This window comes from Haplochromis burtoni, unplaced genomic scaffold (genome assembly GCF_018398535.1).
Source record: "Haplochromis burtoni strain Fernald_Lab_line unplaced genomic scaffold, NCSU_Asbu1 Contig_79, whole genome shotgun sequence".
NCBI classification, from domain to species: Eukaryota; Metazoa; Chordata; class Actinopteri; order Cichliformes; family Cichlidae; genus Haplochromis; species Haplochromis burtoni.
The window spans coordinates 526,364-544,633 of NW_024582440.1; the positions used below are offsets into that span (position 1 = coordinate 526,364).

The 18,270-nt window shown below is 36.8% G+C and overlaps 2 protein-coding genes across 5 annotated transcripts in view; one reads left to right on the top strand and one right to left on the bottom strand.

Moving 5' to 3' along the window:
- The first annotated feature begins 1,101 nt into the window (after window positions 1-1,101).
- On the top strand, window positions 1,102-15,187 carry LOC102313347. The gene is made up of 23 exons (XM_042222043.1): window positions 1,102-1,532; window positions 1,818-1,862; window positions 2,410-2,605; window positions 2,757-2,923; window positions 3,026-4,237; window positions 5,586-5,635; window positions 5,923-5,995; window positions 6,887-7,085; window positions 7,220-7,386; window positions 7,464-7,577; window positions 7,664-8,478; window positions 10,412-10,429; window positions 10,685-10,757; window positions 10,916-10,972; window positions 11,287-11,349; window positions 11,622-11,684; window positions 12,112-12,310; window positions 12,485-12,672; window positions 12,753-12,839; window positions 12,981-13,064; window positions 13,178-14,341; window positions 14,467-14,684; window positions 14,790-15,187. Exons 2-23 carry the CDS (start codon window positions 1,824-1,826, stop codon window positions 14,857-14,859), a joined length of 5,316 nt encoding a protein of 1,771 aa, XP_042077977.1. The 5' UTR covers window positions 1,102-1,532; window positions 1,818-1,823; the 3' UTR covers window positions 14,860-15,187.
- A 61-nt stretch (window positions 15,188-15,248) lies between these two features.
- Window positions 15,249-18,270, bottom strand: part of LOC102313955 (low-density lipoprotein receptor-related protein 1) — a 96,247-nt gene continuing 93,225 nt past the window's right edge. For all 4 annotated transcript variants that reach the window (XM_042222092.1, XM_042222091.1, XM_042222090.1 and 1 more), the window contains 2 exons: window positions 18,025-18,169; window positions 15,249-17,160 (listed from right to left, as the gene is read on the bottom strand). In XM_042222092.1, coding sequence (XP_042078026.1) covers window positions 17,020-17,160; window positions 18,025-18,169 — 286 coding nt within the window. In that variant the 3' untranslated portion in view covers window positions 15,249-17,019. The remainder of the gene's footprint in view (window positions 17,161-18,024; window positions 18,170-18,270) is intronic.

The window sequence follows — 18,270 nt, forward strand, 5'->3', positions numbered from 1 at the left end:
TCCTTGTTGCTGTGAGAGTGTTTTAAATCTTGTTTGAAGTGCAGCAACATTATAGCTTTTAGTTGATTTTCATGTATCACTCATGAATTTTAATGCCATTTCAGTATTTTAATCTTGTTTTGTTTACCAGATTAAGGTGGATTTTTTTATATTTCACATTGCCACGCAGCTTTTGAGAGTGCCTTTGGAAATAGTTTTTGTATGGTTATTTTTTTACAGCTAAGGATGTGTTACACATATTTCCCCAGTTATGGTTTAATTTGTGTATATTTGCAAAGGTCATTGATCAGGTGGGAAAATGTTATTGAAAAGATGGCAACAAAAATAAACTGATTTTGCACAGCTCACATTTCTGCAGAACAAAAGACTGTTTCTGTATAAATTTGTTACCTTTTGTACTTTGCTCTTGTTATGTTTTAATTGCTTTCTTGCTTGCTTATTTACTACGGGTGTACTGTACATGAAAAGCTCGGACTCTTCTGAGTCTAAAAAGGAAATGTTTTTGCAAACTTGAGTTCAGAATATAAAGAATGAAAGGATGTATGTAAAGCTAGAAAAAACAAATTCTCAATTCATATAAAAAACAGTGTCAAAACTATGTACAGCAAGTAGGAACAAATAGAATCATGAATTTTATTAATTCAATTTTGTAACAGTTTTATTTTGTGAATATTTGTGATACAATTTCTACTGAATTTTTGTTATTCTCTTTGATATATAGAAGAGTTATTGTAGGCACAGTCAGTACACTAGTTTTAGGGTGGCCTGGTCAAAGTCAGGACTTAAATCTAATTGAAATACTTTGACATTTTCTTAAACAGGTTGCCCATGCTTGAAAACCCTCCAGTGTTGCTGAATTGTAATAATTTTGAAAAGAATGAGAATGAGCCCCCACAGCAATGTGAAAGACACATTGCCAGTTATTTCAAATGGTTGACGGTCACAACCAGTAATTAGGTTTAGGGAGTAATTCATTTTTCATATATGGTCAGGTAGGTTAAAAAAAAAACTTAATAAATGAAATCACAATTTAAAAACAGAATTTTTTAAAATTCTCTTTGCCTAATATGAAAATGTGTTTGATGATCTAAAACGTCCTGATGCATGCTCAATCATCCAGGTAAGTAAATCTCCAAAAATCTCCAAAAGTTGATTTGGAGATGATCTAAAACATGTCAGAATGTCAATATGCAAACAAACAAAAACAACAAGTAACCAGGAAGGGAGCATATACTTTTTCACTATACTTTACACCACCTCACACACAGAGAGAGATGCAAGCATTTAACACACCGTATTTCACATCAACTGTAAACTTTATTTGAAATATCTAGCGAATAATAAGTCAAACATAAACAGATAGTTTATTTCCATGGCCATTTTAACTGAGCCAACGGATTTTATTTGTGCAGCAAAAGAAAAAAAAACGCACATTAAAAATTTGGTGCGATCACTGTGACGCTGTTGTTGTGGAGGAACGTTTTCGCTTTCGTTTATCAGCAAAAGTCACTTTTTAAAGTAGCCAGCAAAGGTAAGTAGAAGCTTCATATTTACGAGCAATAAATGTGATTCGGTAAGCACAATGTGTATATTTAATGTGTAAATTAAATATAACACATAAAAAAATGATATTTGCATTAAGGAAATGAAGTAAAGAGATAATAACGGTTCTCAGTACGCCATTTTGAACAATATCCTACTGAGAAAATGTTTTTTAAAATTCACCAGATAAAGAACTTTTGAATGTTTGAATAAAAAGGTAATTATGTTTCGTGGGCCTAAGCTGTTTGTTTGGTGTGTTTTGAAGGGAAAAGACTGTCACTATGTCAGCGAACGTCTATGAAGCTGAGCCCATGAAAGTCGTAAGTTGCAGAAACCACGGCTATGAACCAGCCAACCAACACTGCATCAGACTGAAGAATAGCTTTAAAAGGAGCGTTGGCATTAAACATGATCAATACATTTTCACAGTGACTTGCTACAATAGAAGACGTACAATACTGTGTATGGTTGTGTGTGTGTGACAAATAAAATTTGAATTTGAATTTGAATTTGAATTTGAATAGTTAAGAAAAACAGCATTTCGACACATTGATTTTCTTTTATATTTACAAATACTTTTCTCCCTTACAGTTTTATAGTAAACTACTAAGAGTAACAGTCGGTAACATCCAACATATATTGAAACAACTGTATTTAGTCTATCTAGAGTTTTAAGGTGACAACGGGACAATTTTGAAATCATGATAAAAGTAGTTCATCTCACATTATTTATGTATACTATATATATGAAAAATGCACACTAAAACATCTATGTTTACAATGTTAGGAAGATCTAAGCTTGTTTAAATAAATTAAAAATGAAAATTAAATTAAATTAAAAAGTGTTTTATTATGTTTCTATCACAGGATGATGAAGAAGTTCTATTTGTCCTCTCATTGAAGTGGACAAATCTAAAAGAACCACAAAAAGTGAAGAGGCTTGAGACTCGTCTACATAGAACGCTTCAGACTTGGTTCAATACATGCAAACATAATGTGGACTGTGCCGTGGAAAGGACCTTAAAAGATGGCCGTGTTGTGGTAAAGGCTAAACCAGCTCCAGGTGCAGTATAGTCTTGAATAACTTTAATATCTTTCTTAACTTATTCAATAAACAATTACTGAATTATAACTTATTCAGTAAAAGTATATTTTGACTTAATTCAGTATATTTATATTGGTTTTAGAAAAGAGTTCATTTTTTGTCTTTTAAGCCCTGGCTGATCTTCAGAAACTGAATAACCAAACACTAACTGGGAGGGATGGACAATCAGTCACCATAATATCCATCAGTCTCACACTGCCATCTCCAGAGCTCGATACACAAGTACCAGAGGATGCTTCAATTAACCTTTCTGCATCTCTGCAAGAGTTACAAACGGTATGTACGATGTGATAAAGCATCAATAAATGGAATAGAAATGTTACATGCCATTCCATTAAATGTACTGTACTGTATTGTGATGTACTGTATTTTTAACAGGAACAGGTTCAAAAAAGTGAACAAAGTAATGCCCCTAGAGAAGAGGTGCACTCTTGTTCCGTCCCAGTGGGTCCTTTCTGGTATGTGAGCCACATGTATGAAGAGGAAATAAAACGTATAGAGAAAGAGAATGGAGTTAAAATCATGGCAGATGTGAAGGTGAGATTTGAAGAAGATCAAAAACATGGGAGACCAGACCGTGCTCTCGAGGAGTTTGAAAACCTTGTCCAGAAAAGCTTAGTTGAATCCTGTGGCTCAGTTATTCCCCTCAAGTTCATAGAGTCAGATGAGTGGGGCAACGCCCTGAAAACCATCCAGAAAAAGGAAAGTAAGCTTTTGGTTACTCTGACTTCTGATGTAATGACTGTGCGTGGGCCAGGACAAAGTCAAGATGTTATGAGTAAGTGCTTATATGCAGATGCAATGCAGACAACAAACACACATGGTTCTCTTGCTCAGTTTTATGACCAAGTTCAGGTGGGGAAACAGAGTAGCACAGTTTCTGCAGGTGAAGAGATTTGCACTTGTTCCGTCCCAGTGGGTCATTTCTGGTATGTGAATCACATGTACGAAGAGGAAATGCAACATATAGAAAAAAAGAATGGGGTTAAAATCAGGGCAGATGTGAAGGTGAGATTTGAAGTAGACCAAAAACATGGGAGACCAGACAATGCTCTCGAGGAGTTTGCAAACCTTGTCCAGAAAAGCTTAGCTGAATCCAGTGGCTCAGTTATTCCTCTCAAGTTCATAGATTCAGATCAGTGGGTTGATGCACTGAAAACAATCCAGGAAAAAGAAAACAAGCTTTTGGTTACTCTGACCTCTGAAACAATGACTGTACGTGGACCAGGACAAAGTCAAGAGGCCATCAAAAAGTTCTTATATGCAGATACACATCGGAAAAGAAACACAGATGCTTCTCATCAAGAGTATGAAAGAGAGACTCAAGAATCACTGAAGATTGACGTGACCATCAAAGATGATTTCCCGCATGCAGGACTGATCATTGAGAAGACATTTTGGAAGTCGATGACTAACTCTTATAACAAGGAAATAGAAAAGATCAAAGCTAAGTTTAACGTAGCATTCAATGATTCAGACATTGGTCAAGGCAAAGTTAATGTCACAGCTTTCTACAAGAAAGAAGGAAATGCCTCAATGGAGAGCCACGCCCTCAGAGCACTTCTCTGTCTACACCAGAGGTTTGTTTCATCCTAATTCCATGGTGCCACTGGGTTCAGTGGCACAATCATGCAGATAAAGAGCAGAAAAGAAACATGAACAGAATGAAAGAGAGACTCAAGACACATCACTGGATATTGACATGACCATCAAAGACCATCTCCCAAATCAAGGATTGATCATGGAAGTTGATGACTACCTCTTATAACAAAGAAATAGAAAATATCAAAGCTAAGTTTAATGTGGAATTTAAAAAATCAGACATTGATCAAGGCAAAGTCAATGTCAAAGCTTTCTACAAAAAAGATGAAGGAAATGCCTCCATGGAGAGCCACGCTGTCAGAGAGCTTCTTTATTTACATCAGAAAACTGCCACATCTCCCATGAACAGTTCAATACTGCTACTGAAATGAGTTTGTCATGGGCATGACAGTAATCTCAGTTTAGTGCTAATATTTTGTGTTATTTGCATGCTTACAATGGGGTTGTTATATTTCACAATGTTACCATGTATCTTTGTTTCGTGCCTTGTGAAGCCTTATAAAAAGTTGGAGATCAGCGAAACAATTTTGCCTTAAACAAAAAGTAAACAAGCTTTGCATGTTGGTGTTTGTGTGAAATGGCTTTACTTTTATTTTGTGTCTCTTCCTACTTTGTAACACAGCTATTCATACTGCATAAATGTTCAATTTAGGATTACTGTAATGGAAATGTGAAATACTGTATATTAAAGGATCTTTCCCACTGCATGTTGAATCTACATGAAAAGATTTCATTTATTTGTAACTGCAAAGAATGGAGGAGCATTTTTAGGACGGAACCACAATATATCACTTTTTTTAAGTGGTGGCAGAAATGCTTTTTTTTATAAAAGTACAAACACAACACCAGAAAATCTCTGTAGCAAGTGAAACATGAGTAGAATTGGTAACATATTATCAGAAAATGTTTTTGATTTACACTAAAGAAAATGTCAAACAGAAAATTTCTGTGGATTGTAAATGATACATTTTACCTGTTGCATGAGTTATAGCCTGCAGTAAATTATTTTATTTACAGCATCCTGCTGTATAGCTGGTATATCCTATATCAACTAAATGAAACAAGTCAGTGCTGTACATGTGTCAGAATCATATGAGACAGTAGATATTTATCAGAAGTGAGCTTACACAAACTGCAAACCATGAGATATCAAGCCAGAAAAAACTTGTCCTATAAAAGACATCTTCTGCCCTTTTTCTGGAAATGAAGGGAGGTTTAGTATCCACAGTCATTTTAACTGAGCAAACGGACCTTTAGTCAACAACAGAGGACACTCTGTCCCAAATAAATGACAGAGGCGAACTTGCGTGTTGGGGCGTGACTGTGGCGCTGCAAGCTTTCACTTTCGTTTATAAGGAAAAAACAGTTTAAAGTAGCGAGGCAGGGGTAAGTCTAATAAGCAGTAAAGTCATATTTTCAAGATACATTTCTGTTTAGATGATACATAAAACGTGTGATATAACGTTGTGGTTGTTACAGGTTTGGTTAAAATGTAAGACATTAGAAAACTGGAAAGTGAAGTGCAACCAGGAGTGTAGCTCTGCAGGTTAGGTGGAGAACGACGTTAGCTAATTTATGGGAATAGTTTTATATAAAATCACCAAATACAGAATTGTTGGTTGTCTGAGTGCAACACACTGTGTCATGTCGTCTGTGTTTGATGTGTTTTGAAGGAAGACGATCAAAATCTTGAACATGGCCAGTGCAGAGCCCATGGAGGTTGACAGACCTGACGACATGAGCCAAGTATGTAAACTAACACCGAATCCGAATAAAATAATATAGTTTCAGGAACTTTGGTGTTAATGCAGTCATTAAATATCCACAGTGCTTATTTTCAGTAGGAGCCTTACATATTTTAAAGTGCACTTTTGAGGCCACGGTTTGCTTTTATACTTAAAAAGATTTTTTATTTTGGTGAGTTTGTGTGCTTATACTTAATGTCCTCCATTTTTTCCGTATTCTTGTAAAACGTATATGAAAGTGAAACTACTGAGATTACAATGTCAGCATAATATTAGTTTATTGGCGGTGTCCAAAAGTTGGTTCTGTTCATCTGGACATAGCGTTTTGTGGGAGAAACGTTTTGTCACTCATCCAAGTGACTTCTTCAGTCTCAGCTGACTGCAGGTTTCTCCAATCTTATAAACAGTACATTTGCATAATGACTGAAACCAGCTCACTGAAGGAACAATGGGCTGGGAGGTCAGTTCCTTAATCTTAATTATACAAATTCTCATGATCATTGATCAACAACCACTGACCAAAACCCACTGATCAATGACCACTGATCAATGGCCATGAGAATTAGCATAAGATGAAATATAAACCATCAGCATTGTATTGTAAGAGTTGTGAGATTGAGGAACTTAACAATGTGTAAAGCTGTTCAGCGTTACTTTGATCATCAGTAAGAACATTGTAAAGTTCTAAGGCTGCAAGGCGACATCAGTGTGACAAATGTGAAAATATGACACGTAGCTAAGCTCACACTATTCATTATAATACTAAAGAAAATAATTCTAAAAAGATATATCTCAACAATGCTAAACTATACTTATTTAAATTAATGATTTTCAGCATAATGTCACAGGCTTACATGTTTTTAGTGTTTTATTATTATTTCTTTTATCACAGGTTGAAGATGGAGCTCTCATTGTTCTCTCACTGAAGTGGATAAAGTCTGATGATGAACCACAAAAAACAAAGAAGCCTGAGACTAGTCTACAGAAAATGCTTCAGTCCTGGTTCAACAAATGTATACCTAATGTGGACTGTTCAGTGAAAAGGATCCTAAAAGATGGGCGTGTTGTGATAAACATTAAACCAGCTCCAGGTGTAAACTCCTACATAATCATCTGATTACTCTCTTATCTTTATAACTTCTCCAAAAAAAGCATTTATTTTTATTTCATTCTGCATATTTATATTGGTTTCAAAAAAGAATCCATTTTGTCTCTGTCTTTTAAGTCCTGACTAAACTTCAGAAACTGAATAAACAAACACTAACTGGGAAGGATGGAGATTTAGTCACCATAACATCCATCAATCTGACACTGCCATCTCCAGAGCTCGATACACAAGTACCAGAGGATGCTTCAAGGAACCCTTCTGCATCTGTGCCAGATCGACAAACTGTATGTAACATGTAGTAAATTATTAAAAACCAATATAAATGAATTCTGTTAAAATAAATGATGTACTGTATTTGTAGGATCAGGTTCAACTGGGAAAGCAAAGTAAAGCAGTTTCAGCACGTGGAGAACAGACAGGTGCTTCAGAGGATGCTTTGACAAACCATCGTACATTTGTGCCGGCTCCACAAACTGTATGTACTGTGTAGTAAATCATTAAAAATACACACACGTTGTTGTTGTTGCTGTTGTTGCTCATTTGTTTATTTGTTTATACCAGGACCAAGTTCAGGAGGGGAAACAGAGTAGCACAGTTTCTGCAGGTGAAGAGATTTGCACTTGTTCCATCCCAGTGGGTCATTTCTGGTATGTGAACCACATGTACGAAGAGGAAATGCAACATATAGAAAAAAAGAATGTGGTTAAAATCATGGCAGATGTGAAGGTGAGATTTGAAGTAGACCAAAAACATGGGAGCCCAGACCGTGCTCTCGAGGAGTTTGCAAACCTTGTCCAGAAAAGCTTAGTTGAATCCAGTGGCTCAGTTATTCCTCTCAAGTTCATAGATTCAGATCAGTGGGGTGATGCACTGAAAACCATCCAGAAAAAGAAAAACAAGCTTTTGGTTACTCTGACCTCTGAAACAATGACTGTGCGTGGACCAGGACAAAGTCAAGATGTTATCAGTAAGTGCTTATATGCAGATACACATTGGAAAAGAAACACAGATGCTTCTCATCAAGAGTATGAAAGAGAGACTCAAGATACATCACTGAAGATTGACGTGACCACCAAAGACCATCTGATGCATATGGGACTAACGATGGAGGAGAGCTACTGGAAGGTGATGATTACCTCTTACAGTGAGAAGGTAGCAAAGATCAAAGATAAGTTTAATGTGGACCTGAAAGAATCAGACGTTGGTCAAGGCAAAGTCAATGTCAAAGCTGTATACAAGAAAGATGAAGGAAATGCCTCCATGGAGAGCCACGCTGTCAGAGAGCTTTTCCATTTATATCAGAAAACTGCCACATCTCCCATGAATGTCTCCCAGTCCAGTGCTGCTACTGGAATATGGGGTTGGTCGTGGCTATGGTAGCAATCTCAGTCTAGTGTTAAACTCTTGTGTTATTTGCATGCTTACAGTGGAATTTGTATATATTTCATAATGCTACCATGTAGCTTTGTATTGTGTCTTCTGAAACCTTTGTTCAACCCAATCTCTAAATTCCACCATGTTTGCTGAAACATGGCAACAAGAAATAAAAAGGGTTTTTTTGCATGTTGGCGTTTGTGTGTAATAACTTTCCTTTTATCTTGTGCCTCTTCCTACATTTTAAGGCAACCTCCTATACTCAGTGTTGGGAAGGTTACTTTTAAAATGTTTTCCACTACAGATTACAGAATACACGCCCCAAAATGTATTTTGTAACGTATTTTTTGTAACGTGTGCTCTGAACCCACAGAAGGATAACGTTACTCAATGAGAGTAAAGTATTCTGAATACTTTGGATTACTTAATATATTATCATGCTTTTTACAACTACATGAATCTACTATTGCTGTGTGATTTATTACTATTATTGAAGGCTACTCGCCATACCAATACCAACTAGATTTTTAAATCTTAATATGAAATGAGCAACAGTAGGGTGGACATTAGGTAAGGCTGCACTTTTTGCAGCGGCCGCGTATATAAAACAGGTCCGCCGAACTGTAAGGGACCTCTGGCTACGTCGGGTTCCGCTCGTAGCCGAAAACTAGCTTTACTTTGTTGACTGGATCAACTTTGCTAGCGAGAGACAGAGAGAGGCGTTGAAAGGCTGCTCCAACGGAACTTACTGTTTCGGAGGAAAACACGAACACAGTGTACAGTCGAGTTTTAATAGCTTACTTACAACCACGAGGCTATTCTTTAGGGTTATGCCTGTAACACTCTGCCTATTGCCTTCATATTAAATAATTTTTTGAGCAATAATTTTTAAAAATATTTCTTCACGTCATTATGCAAGTAGAGATGACATGGGCCGCGAGCTTGAGACCTAGACATTGTTTTGTGTGGGTTTAAACCGGCCTGGAATTACCAAAAATAGACAGGGGACAGCCTAACAGAGGTGGGCAGTAACGCGTTACTGTAATCTGATTACTTTTTTCAAGTAACTTGACCAACACTGCAGCCTAACATATGAAACAAAGTAACTGTATTCTAAATACCACCTGTTTAAACGGTAACTGTAACGGAATACAGTTACTCATATTTTGTATTTTAAGCACGTAACGTCAGTACACGTATTCCATTACTCCCCAACACTGCACCTATACTGCATATAAGATTTTCTGTAGGTATACTGTGTATTAAAGGATCATTCCCACTGTATACTGCATCTAAAAATACATAAGATTAAATTAATTATAATAAATGAGGACAGAGGGGCATTTTTAAGGCTAAGAAAAAAGTTCATCACAGCATTTTTAAAAATGTTATAAAAATACAAACAGAACACCAAAACCTTTTACAGTGAGTGGAAAATGAGTAGAATTTGTGAAATATCAGCAGAAAATGTACTTGAGGTACTTTAAAGTTAAAACCAAAATTTTCAGTGGATTCTGGCATTCTGGTATACATTTGACCTTTTATTTGAGTTATAGGCTATTATTAATACATTTCCCTCAGGTATCATAGTTCTGAAGGGAGTCAAAGATGAAATAAAAATCAATGCAGTGTTCGTCAGAATCATATGAGACAGAAGATATTTAACAAAAACGATCTTACACAAACTCTTAAAAATATCTGAAACATAAAGCAGACAACATACATGTAACATAAAGAACATTTTCTGTAGTTTTCTAGCAATGAAGAAGGATTTAGTTTCCACAGTCAGCTAAGCGAACAGACCTCTTGCCAACACTGCTGGAAATGACAGAGGTGCACTTGCGTGTTTGGAGTGTGACGCAGATCCTTATTGCGGAGCTGCAAGCTTTCGCTTTCGTTTATAAGGAAGTACCAGTGTTTAAAGTAGCGAGGCAGGAGTAAGTCATATACGAGGTAAAGTAATATTTTCCAGGTATATTTCTGTTCAGATACACACATTTGTACAGGTTTGGCTAAAATGTAAGACATAAGGAAACTGGAAAGTGGAGTGTATCCGAGAGTGTAGCTCTGCAGGATAGTCGGAGAGCAACGTTAGCTAATTTATGGAAACGTTTTTTTTATATATAAAATCAGCAAATAAAGAATTGCTGGTTGTTTGAGTAAAAAACACACTGTTGTTATGTCGTCTGTTTGTGTTGTGTTTTGAAGGAAGACGATCAAAATCGGAAACATGGACTCGGACACGGACACGGTGGAATCCATGGACACTGACGACCAGAGCGTACGTAAACTAGCACCGAATCAGAATACAATAATATTGTTACAGGAAATGTGGTGTTAATGCAGTCATTAAGGAGGAGCGGCGTTCAAATGTCACTTTTGACACCACATTTTGTTTGATTTATTTTTAAAAGTCTTTCTTCATTATTATAGATGCAGCATTCTGCTTTGAGTGACAACCAGCAACATTCATCACCTACAGATACAACTGCTGCAGTAAGTGTTTTGCCGAGTTTGTGTGCTTATGCTTCATCTGTTCTATAAAACATAACCAGTTCCAGCTTTTATCCATATTCTTGTAAAAAGTAAGTAAAAGTGAAAGCACACAAGCTCAGCTAACCTCAGCTGATCAGGTTCATGAGTGAAGAAACTTCATAAGGTTGCAAATTTTTTACAGGAGCTTTGGTGTTAAAGGGTCACTAAATAATCAACTTTAGTGAATATCCACCTTCATTAGCACCAATAAACTTCTTTTTTAAATTGACACAACACTTTTTTATACTTAAAAAGCCGTCCTCCCATTATTATAGGTGCAGCATTCTTCTTTGAGTGTCAACCAGCAAAACCTAACACCAACTGATACACCTGGCGCAGTAAGTGTTTTTGTGAGTTTCTGTGTGTTACGTACGTTTTCGAGAATTAAGCACACAAGATCAACATAATAATCTCAGCTGATCCACTCTGGAGGTTCATCAGTGAAAAAAACTTTGTAAGATTGCAACATTTTGGGGGTTAATTCAGTCATTAAATAGCCATAGTTATTATCTTCATTGGGAGCAGTATGCTTGTTTTTGTTTTGTTTTGTTTTACTTTCAACACAATAGTTTGTTTTTATACTTAAAAAGACTTTTTATCATTATTAAAGGTGCAGCCTTCTGCTATGGGCAAAAATGAGCAACATCTAAAACCTACCGATACACCTGCTGCAGTAAGTGTTTTGATCAGTTTGTGTGTATATGATTAAGTTCTCAGTAACACAAAACAAGCTCCAGCTCCAAACAAGATTATGTGAAAGTGAAAGTATTGATTACACAAGATCAATATGATAATCTCAGCTGATCAACAGTGGAGGTTCAGGAGATACATGATCAATGCTGTGTAAAGCTGTTCAGTGTGACTGTGATCGCCAGTGAGAACATTTGTAAAGTTGTTCAAGCTGAAAATGTGAAAATATGACATGTGGCTAACCTCACACTATTTATCTGCATTGTAATAGTGAAAAAAGAATTCTACAGATATAAATTTAAAGAATGATTAAAATGGCTTTTAAATATTTTTATTTTCATTGAATATCATAGGATTACACAGATTTACACTGCTTTATCAATTGTTTATTTCATTTCTTTTTATCACAGGTTGAAGATGGAGCTCTCATTGTTCTCTCACTGAAGTGGACAAAGTCTGATGATGAACCACAAAAAACAAAGAAGCCTGAGACTAGTCTACAGAAAATGCTTCAGACCTGGTTCAACAAATGTATACCTAATGTGGACTGTTCAGTGAAAAGGATCCTAAAAGATGGGAGTGCAGTGATAAACATTAAACCAGCTCCAGGTGCAGTCAAGTCCTACATAATCATTTGATTAATAATCATCTGATTAATCTACTGTCTTTATAACTTCTCCAAAATACATAGTGTTATACACACACACACACACACACACACACTGACTTCTTCCTGTATATTTGTATTGGTTAAAAAAAATTCTTTATGTTTTTTATTTTAAGCTATCACTGAGCTTCAGAAACTGAGTAAAGAAACACTAACTGAGAAGGAAACTGAGAAGGGAGCTGGGAAGGGAAAAAAAACAACGGTCACCATAACATCCATCAGTCTGACACTGCCATCTCCAGAGCTCGATACACAACTACTTACTGAAGATGATTCTTCAGTAAGTCTACCAGAGCCACAAACTGTATGTAAAATGTAGTAAATCAGTAAAAAACTAATATTAATGCATGCTATTGAATTTAATAATGTATTGTATTTTAACAGGAGCAAGATCAACAGGGGGAGCAGAGTGAAACAGGTTCTACAGCTGGAGACCAGATGGGTGCTTCTTTCATGCCAAAGACAAAAAATGTATGTACTGGGTCATAAATTAAAAGTTTATCAAAATATTAATGAGATATACTGTATAGTGTATGTATATAAGTGCATTATACAGTATACAGTATGTATACTGTATGTATATAAACGATATACTGTATGTTTTTTCAACAGGAGCACATTCAGCCAGGGAAGGAGAGTAACACAGGTTCTACAACTGAAGAAGATAGTGGTACTTCCCCAATGTGCTTACAAACTGTATGTACTGTGTCATTAATTACAAACATAAAAATGAAAAAGAAGATCTTCAACAAACAAACATAATGATCTTTTTTTTTAAAAGATTATTTTACCTTTTTTTTAATCTTCAGGAGCAAGTTCAGGTGGGGAAACAGAGTAGCAGAGATCCTGCAGGTGAAGAAATGTACACTTGTTCTGTCCCAGTGGGTCATTTCTGGTATGTGAACCACATGTACGAAGAGGAAATGAAACGTATAGAGGAAAAGAATGGAGTAAAAATCAGGGCAGATGTGAAGGTGAGATTTGAAGAAGACCAAAAACATGGGAGCCCAGACGGTGCTCTCGAGGAGTTTGAAAACCTTGTCCAGAAAAGCTTAGTTGAATCCAGTGGCTCAGTTATTCCTTTCAAGTTCATAGAGTCAGAACAGTGGGGCGATGCACTGAAAACAATCCAGGAAAAAGAAAACAAGCTTTTGGTTACTCTGACCTCTGAAACAATGACTGTACGTGGGCCAGGACAAAGTCAAGAGGCCATGAAAAAGTTCTTAAATGCAGATACACATCGGAAAAGAAACACAGATGCTTCTCATCAAGAGTATGAAAGAGAGACTCAAGAATCACTGAAGATTGACATGACCATCAAAGATGATTTCCCGCATGCAGGACTGATCATTGAGAAGACATTTTGGAAGTTGATGACTAACTCTTATAACAAGGAAATAGAAAAGATCAAAGCTAAGTTTAACGTAGCATTCAAAGATTCAGACATTGGTCAAGGCAAAGTTAATGTCACAGCTTTCTACAAGAAAGAAGGAAATGCCTCAATGGAGAGCCACGCCCTCAGAGCACTTCTCTGTCTACACCAGAGGTTTGTTTCATCCCAATTCCATGGTGCCACTGGGTTCAGTGGCACAATCATTTCTCAATCAGAGGGGGCCTCCAATGAGCCTGTGTTGAATGGCCAATCAGCAAACAGGAAGCACAACATTGACCCACCAACTGACAGTGGGAAAAGAGCAGGTGACCAAAGTGATGAAAGGTGTCCTATATGTTTGGATAAATTCAAAAACAAGAGACAGCTCAACTGTAAACATGAATTTTGTAAAGACTGTCTGAAACAAGCAGAGAAGGCGAATGGGCCCATCTGTCCTATATGCAGAGTCGTCTTTGGTAAGATAGTCGGAGACCAACCAGATGGAAGAATGTCACACCAGATACTCACAATTCCCCTCCCTGGATACTCAGACTGTGGCACCATAATGATCAGCTATGAGATTCCAAGTGGAACACAGACGGTAAGTGACAATTTTATCTGAGTGCCTATGTCCCTGTTTAAAAAATAAAACATGATTGTGTTTTCATTTTGTGGTTGTATGTATATATTTTTCTAATATTGTTTACTTTCCATTCATCTTTCTAGGAAAAACATCCCAATCCTGGACAGCGCTATTTTGGGATTAGAAGACAAGCGTATCTTCCAGACAACAAAGAGGGCAATGAAGTGCTGCGACTGCTGAAAAAAGCTTTTGGCCAGAAGCTCATTTTTACTATTGGTACATCCAGAACAACTGGTATGGACGGCCAGGTGACCTGGAACGACATTCACCACAAAACATCCACATCTGGAGGACCAGATTGGTAGGGTAACCAATTTCCTTACTAGCGTTGTGATATATGTTTTCTTTCACGGTTTACTCTAATAAAATACTACATATTAACCTTGGATATGTTCTGTTTCCACAGCTTTGGGTATCCTGACCCTGAGTACCTGAGCAGAGTCAAAGAGGAGTTAAAGGCCAAAGGCATTGAGTGAAGTGTTTGATACAAAGTACAGGTGGATTAGAAATCAAAGACGTTAAAAACAAGATGACTCTTTAAACAGACACTGAAATTCAAACACTCTGTTTTGCTCTCTTTTCTCTGTTAATTCTTTAAATGATCAGTAGGGGTTAGAATTTACTTTTTTCATTAGCCACATATATTATCTTCAAATATTGGGTGATTACACTTTTTTGTTTGTCAAAGTTTTCATCATGTAACAATATAAAATGTAAAGTTGCGTAAACACAGACTTATATGATCTCACGTCTACAGTGCTGATGGTCTGACTTGCTGTTTGCCTAATAAATGATTAAATCCTCCACACTGAATTCCTCCTTTTATCAGGACCGGTTGTGAACAAAACACAGAACACTGTGGCTTGTTTTCTGTACAATTTTTAAAATTTTATTTATAACAATATCTGTTATTTAGTTTGTAAAGTACTCCAGCAAAAATTAAACATTATTCTCTTTTCAGAAGAAAGTCTGCGCCTCCATGCATTGTGTACTATAAAAGCTATGTGTCATTTTTCATTTTAAAAAAACCAAGGACTAATCAAAACAAAAGTCTGGAAATGCACATATGATTTAGCAAAAATGTCCTTTCGGTAAAATGATTGTACTTCTCTCTCAATTAGAGACAAAACATACACGACGGCATAAAATAACACTGGCTTGACAGGTAAGCAAAATAAAAACTTGTTATTGTAGTTACACTGAAGACTTGTGTTACTTTTCACATGCATTAAGATATGGCTGACACATTTTTGACAGAAGCAGCATTTTGGGACAGAGGCTGAGCGTAAGGACGTGTCAGAGCAACCAGAATGGTAGCATTAGCAGCAGCAGGGCACAGAGAAGAGATGGGGAAGGGCTGAAGAAAGAAAACAGAGAAACGCTAAGGATCAAATGAAAATAATGCACTTAAGACAGAGTCATTACACAACTGTGAACATACAGACTTTGATCCTCTGAAGGCAAATTTACTCACAAAGCCAGATGGATGCTACCTGGTCTTTACAGAACAAAAACCAGGACTGGAGAAGCAGAACACACATAGAAAAGAAATCTTTCCTTCCTTACATTTGACCATAATTGCAGCCTCTACAGGAAGACCAGAAAACAGACGCTAAATAGTGCAAACATGACACTATCTATAAGTCTTCTATCAAAAAAGCCCCCGCCATTGTTAGCCAGCTGTTTTCTGGGCATGTACACACAGCCAGCTACCCACCCATTAAAGTATCACCCCATCTATTGCTTTACATCCGTAATCTCCATCCATCACTCTGCCTGGAATGTTTAACCCATAACCACCTTCCACGTTCTTCATATAACTGCACAATCACGCACTAACAAGCCTCTTTATCCTTTCTCCACAGCAACACATCAGCTCCAGCTGTTACACAAAGTGATAAAAACAAACATTTTCTTTACATCTTAAGGTATAAAGCCTACAGTATACACTATACCGTAAAATGTGATATTCTGTGCAAGGAAGACCACACAATCATTTTATGAACATTGTTCTCTGAGAAAGAAAGAAAAATACGTGGAAATACTGTAGTTGCCATCTGGTATTGACATTTTACATGTGCTATACACAAACGGTGCTATCACAAATCTGTCTCACACATTCTTGCCAAGAAGCTCGACAAGATGACAAATGTACCGATTTCAAAAACTTTGAGTTTTTGCCTTTTCCCGCTCAAAGTTGACACAAACAACAGACAGTTGGCACTGGTGAAATGGAACAATGTTTTTGTCTTTTCTATACAATTCATACAAAAATAAAAAATTAAAATTGCTCCAATGATAGCATTTCTTTTTTTTTTTCTTATGATTTCCATGTTTCCATTTCATTTTGCACAGAGGTAGTGGCTATTTAGGTAAAGGGTAAGGGACGAAGTGGAAATTAAAAATCTCTCATAGAAAATGTTATTTGTTTTTGACCAGAGGAATCTCAAAAGAACAAAATATAATACTGCAATCACATACAAAAGTAGTCCTTCATTTTTGTACATTTTATACAGTGTTCACATGGTTTATCAATTTTCTCTCACACTTTTTATTGATTTTTTTTTTGTTCAATTTTTCTTTAAAAGGCAAGAATGGGGGGGGGTGTTTGGAATAGCGTGATCCGGCACCAAGGTCTATGCCAGTGGGTCCACAAGGGGCTCCTCATCTCCACGGGATAGCAACTCCTTCTTCTCATCTGTGCTGGCCAGAGAGTTGCGGCTGTTGTGAGCTCCCATATACAGAGTGGCATAAACTGGGTTGGTGAAGTTAGTGGGCTGGAAGGAAGAAAAATGATCCATCACATCATGTTTAAAACACTGAAGTTTAGCATCACGAATATACAGTGCTGTGCAAAAGTCTTCAGTCATTCCAATTTTTTTTTATATTTTGCAAGATAAATGTGGAATAGATGCTGGATTTATTGTGCAAACATACATGGAAATGCAGTATAACCAGCTTTATTCTTCAACATACCAAGAACTCTCTTAGGCAAGCTTCTTCTTCTTGTAGGACATTCAAAGCTCGCTTCCATACACACTGATGACAATTTGAATCAAAAAACTGAAAATTTGGATTAATCGCTTCACCTGCATCTCTCAGGTCCTGTGTCAGGTCTTTGCTGAACCTTTCTTGTTTCTTAATTACATGACCTGCTGTTCATCAAGTGTTTTTAAGGACACACTGCACATCATGCTGAGAGATGCCAATTTTTTGGGCTAATAGATTTTTTGGGAATTGCCTTGTTGGTGCAACAATACTATTTTAAGCTTGTCTGTGCTGTCTGATGATGATGTTTGCGACAGTCTGCAAATAACAAAGTGGCTAAAGATAAAACTGCTTCTTTGCTAAGTTGCTTGTTATGTGTAAACAGAAAACTGCTTCATCACTTGAGTTACGCACCTTTTTTAAACCCTTCAATGATTAATAGGTTGGTGTTAAGTGGCTTAACAAACAAGAAAGCATCCCTCTGAAAATAGTCAGGTACAAGGACTGGACTGAAAATACTAACTATTAACCTATTACTCAGGACTTTTTTTTTTTAAATAAAAACTGCATTATAATAGTCTGGCAACTTGCAAGAACACTATAAAGAAATGAAGAGTGACTGAAGTTTTGCACACGTCTATATTTTTCTCTACCTTGTCTGGGTCCAGAGTGAAGTCTGCATCTAGCAGCTCCCCAGCATCGTCATCAGGTTCGCCCTCATAGATCTTGTAAGCAGGGTTTCCAATCTCAACATTCATTGCCCCATTGGTCATCCTTTGGTGCTGGAAGCCCTTGGCCCTATACAAAATGACAAGGAGAGCAGTCATAATTTCATCTTTTGTTCAAGAGTAGAGCTGCCTGAAGAGTGCAAGCAGGGACACAGCCACATTACGACGGGA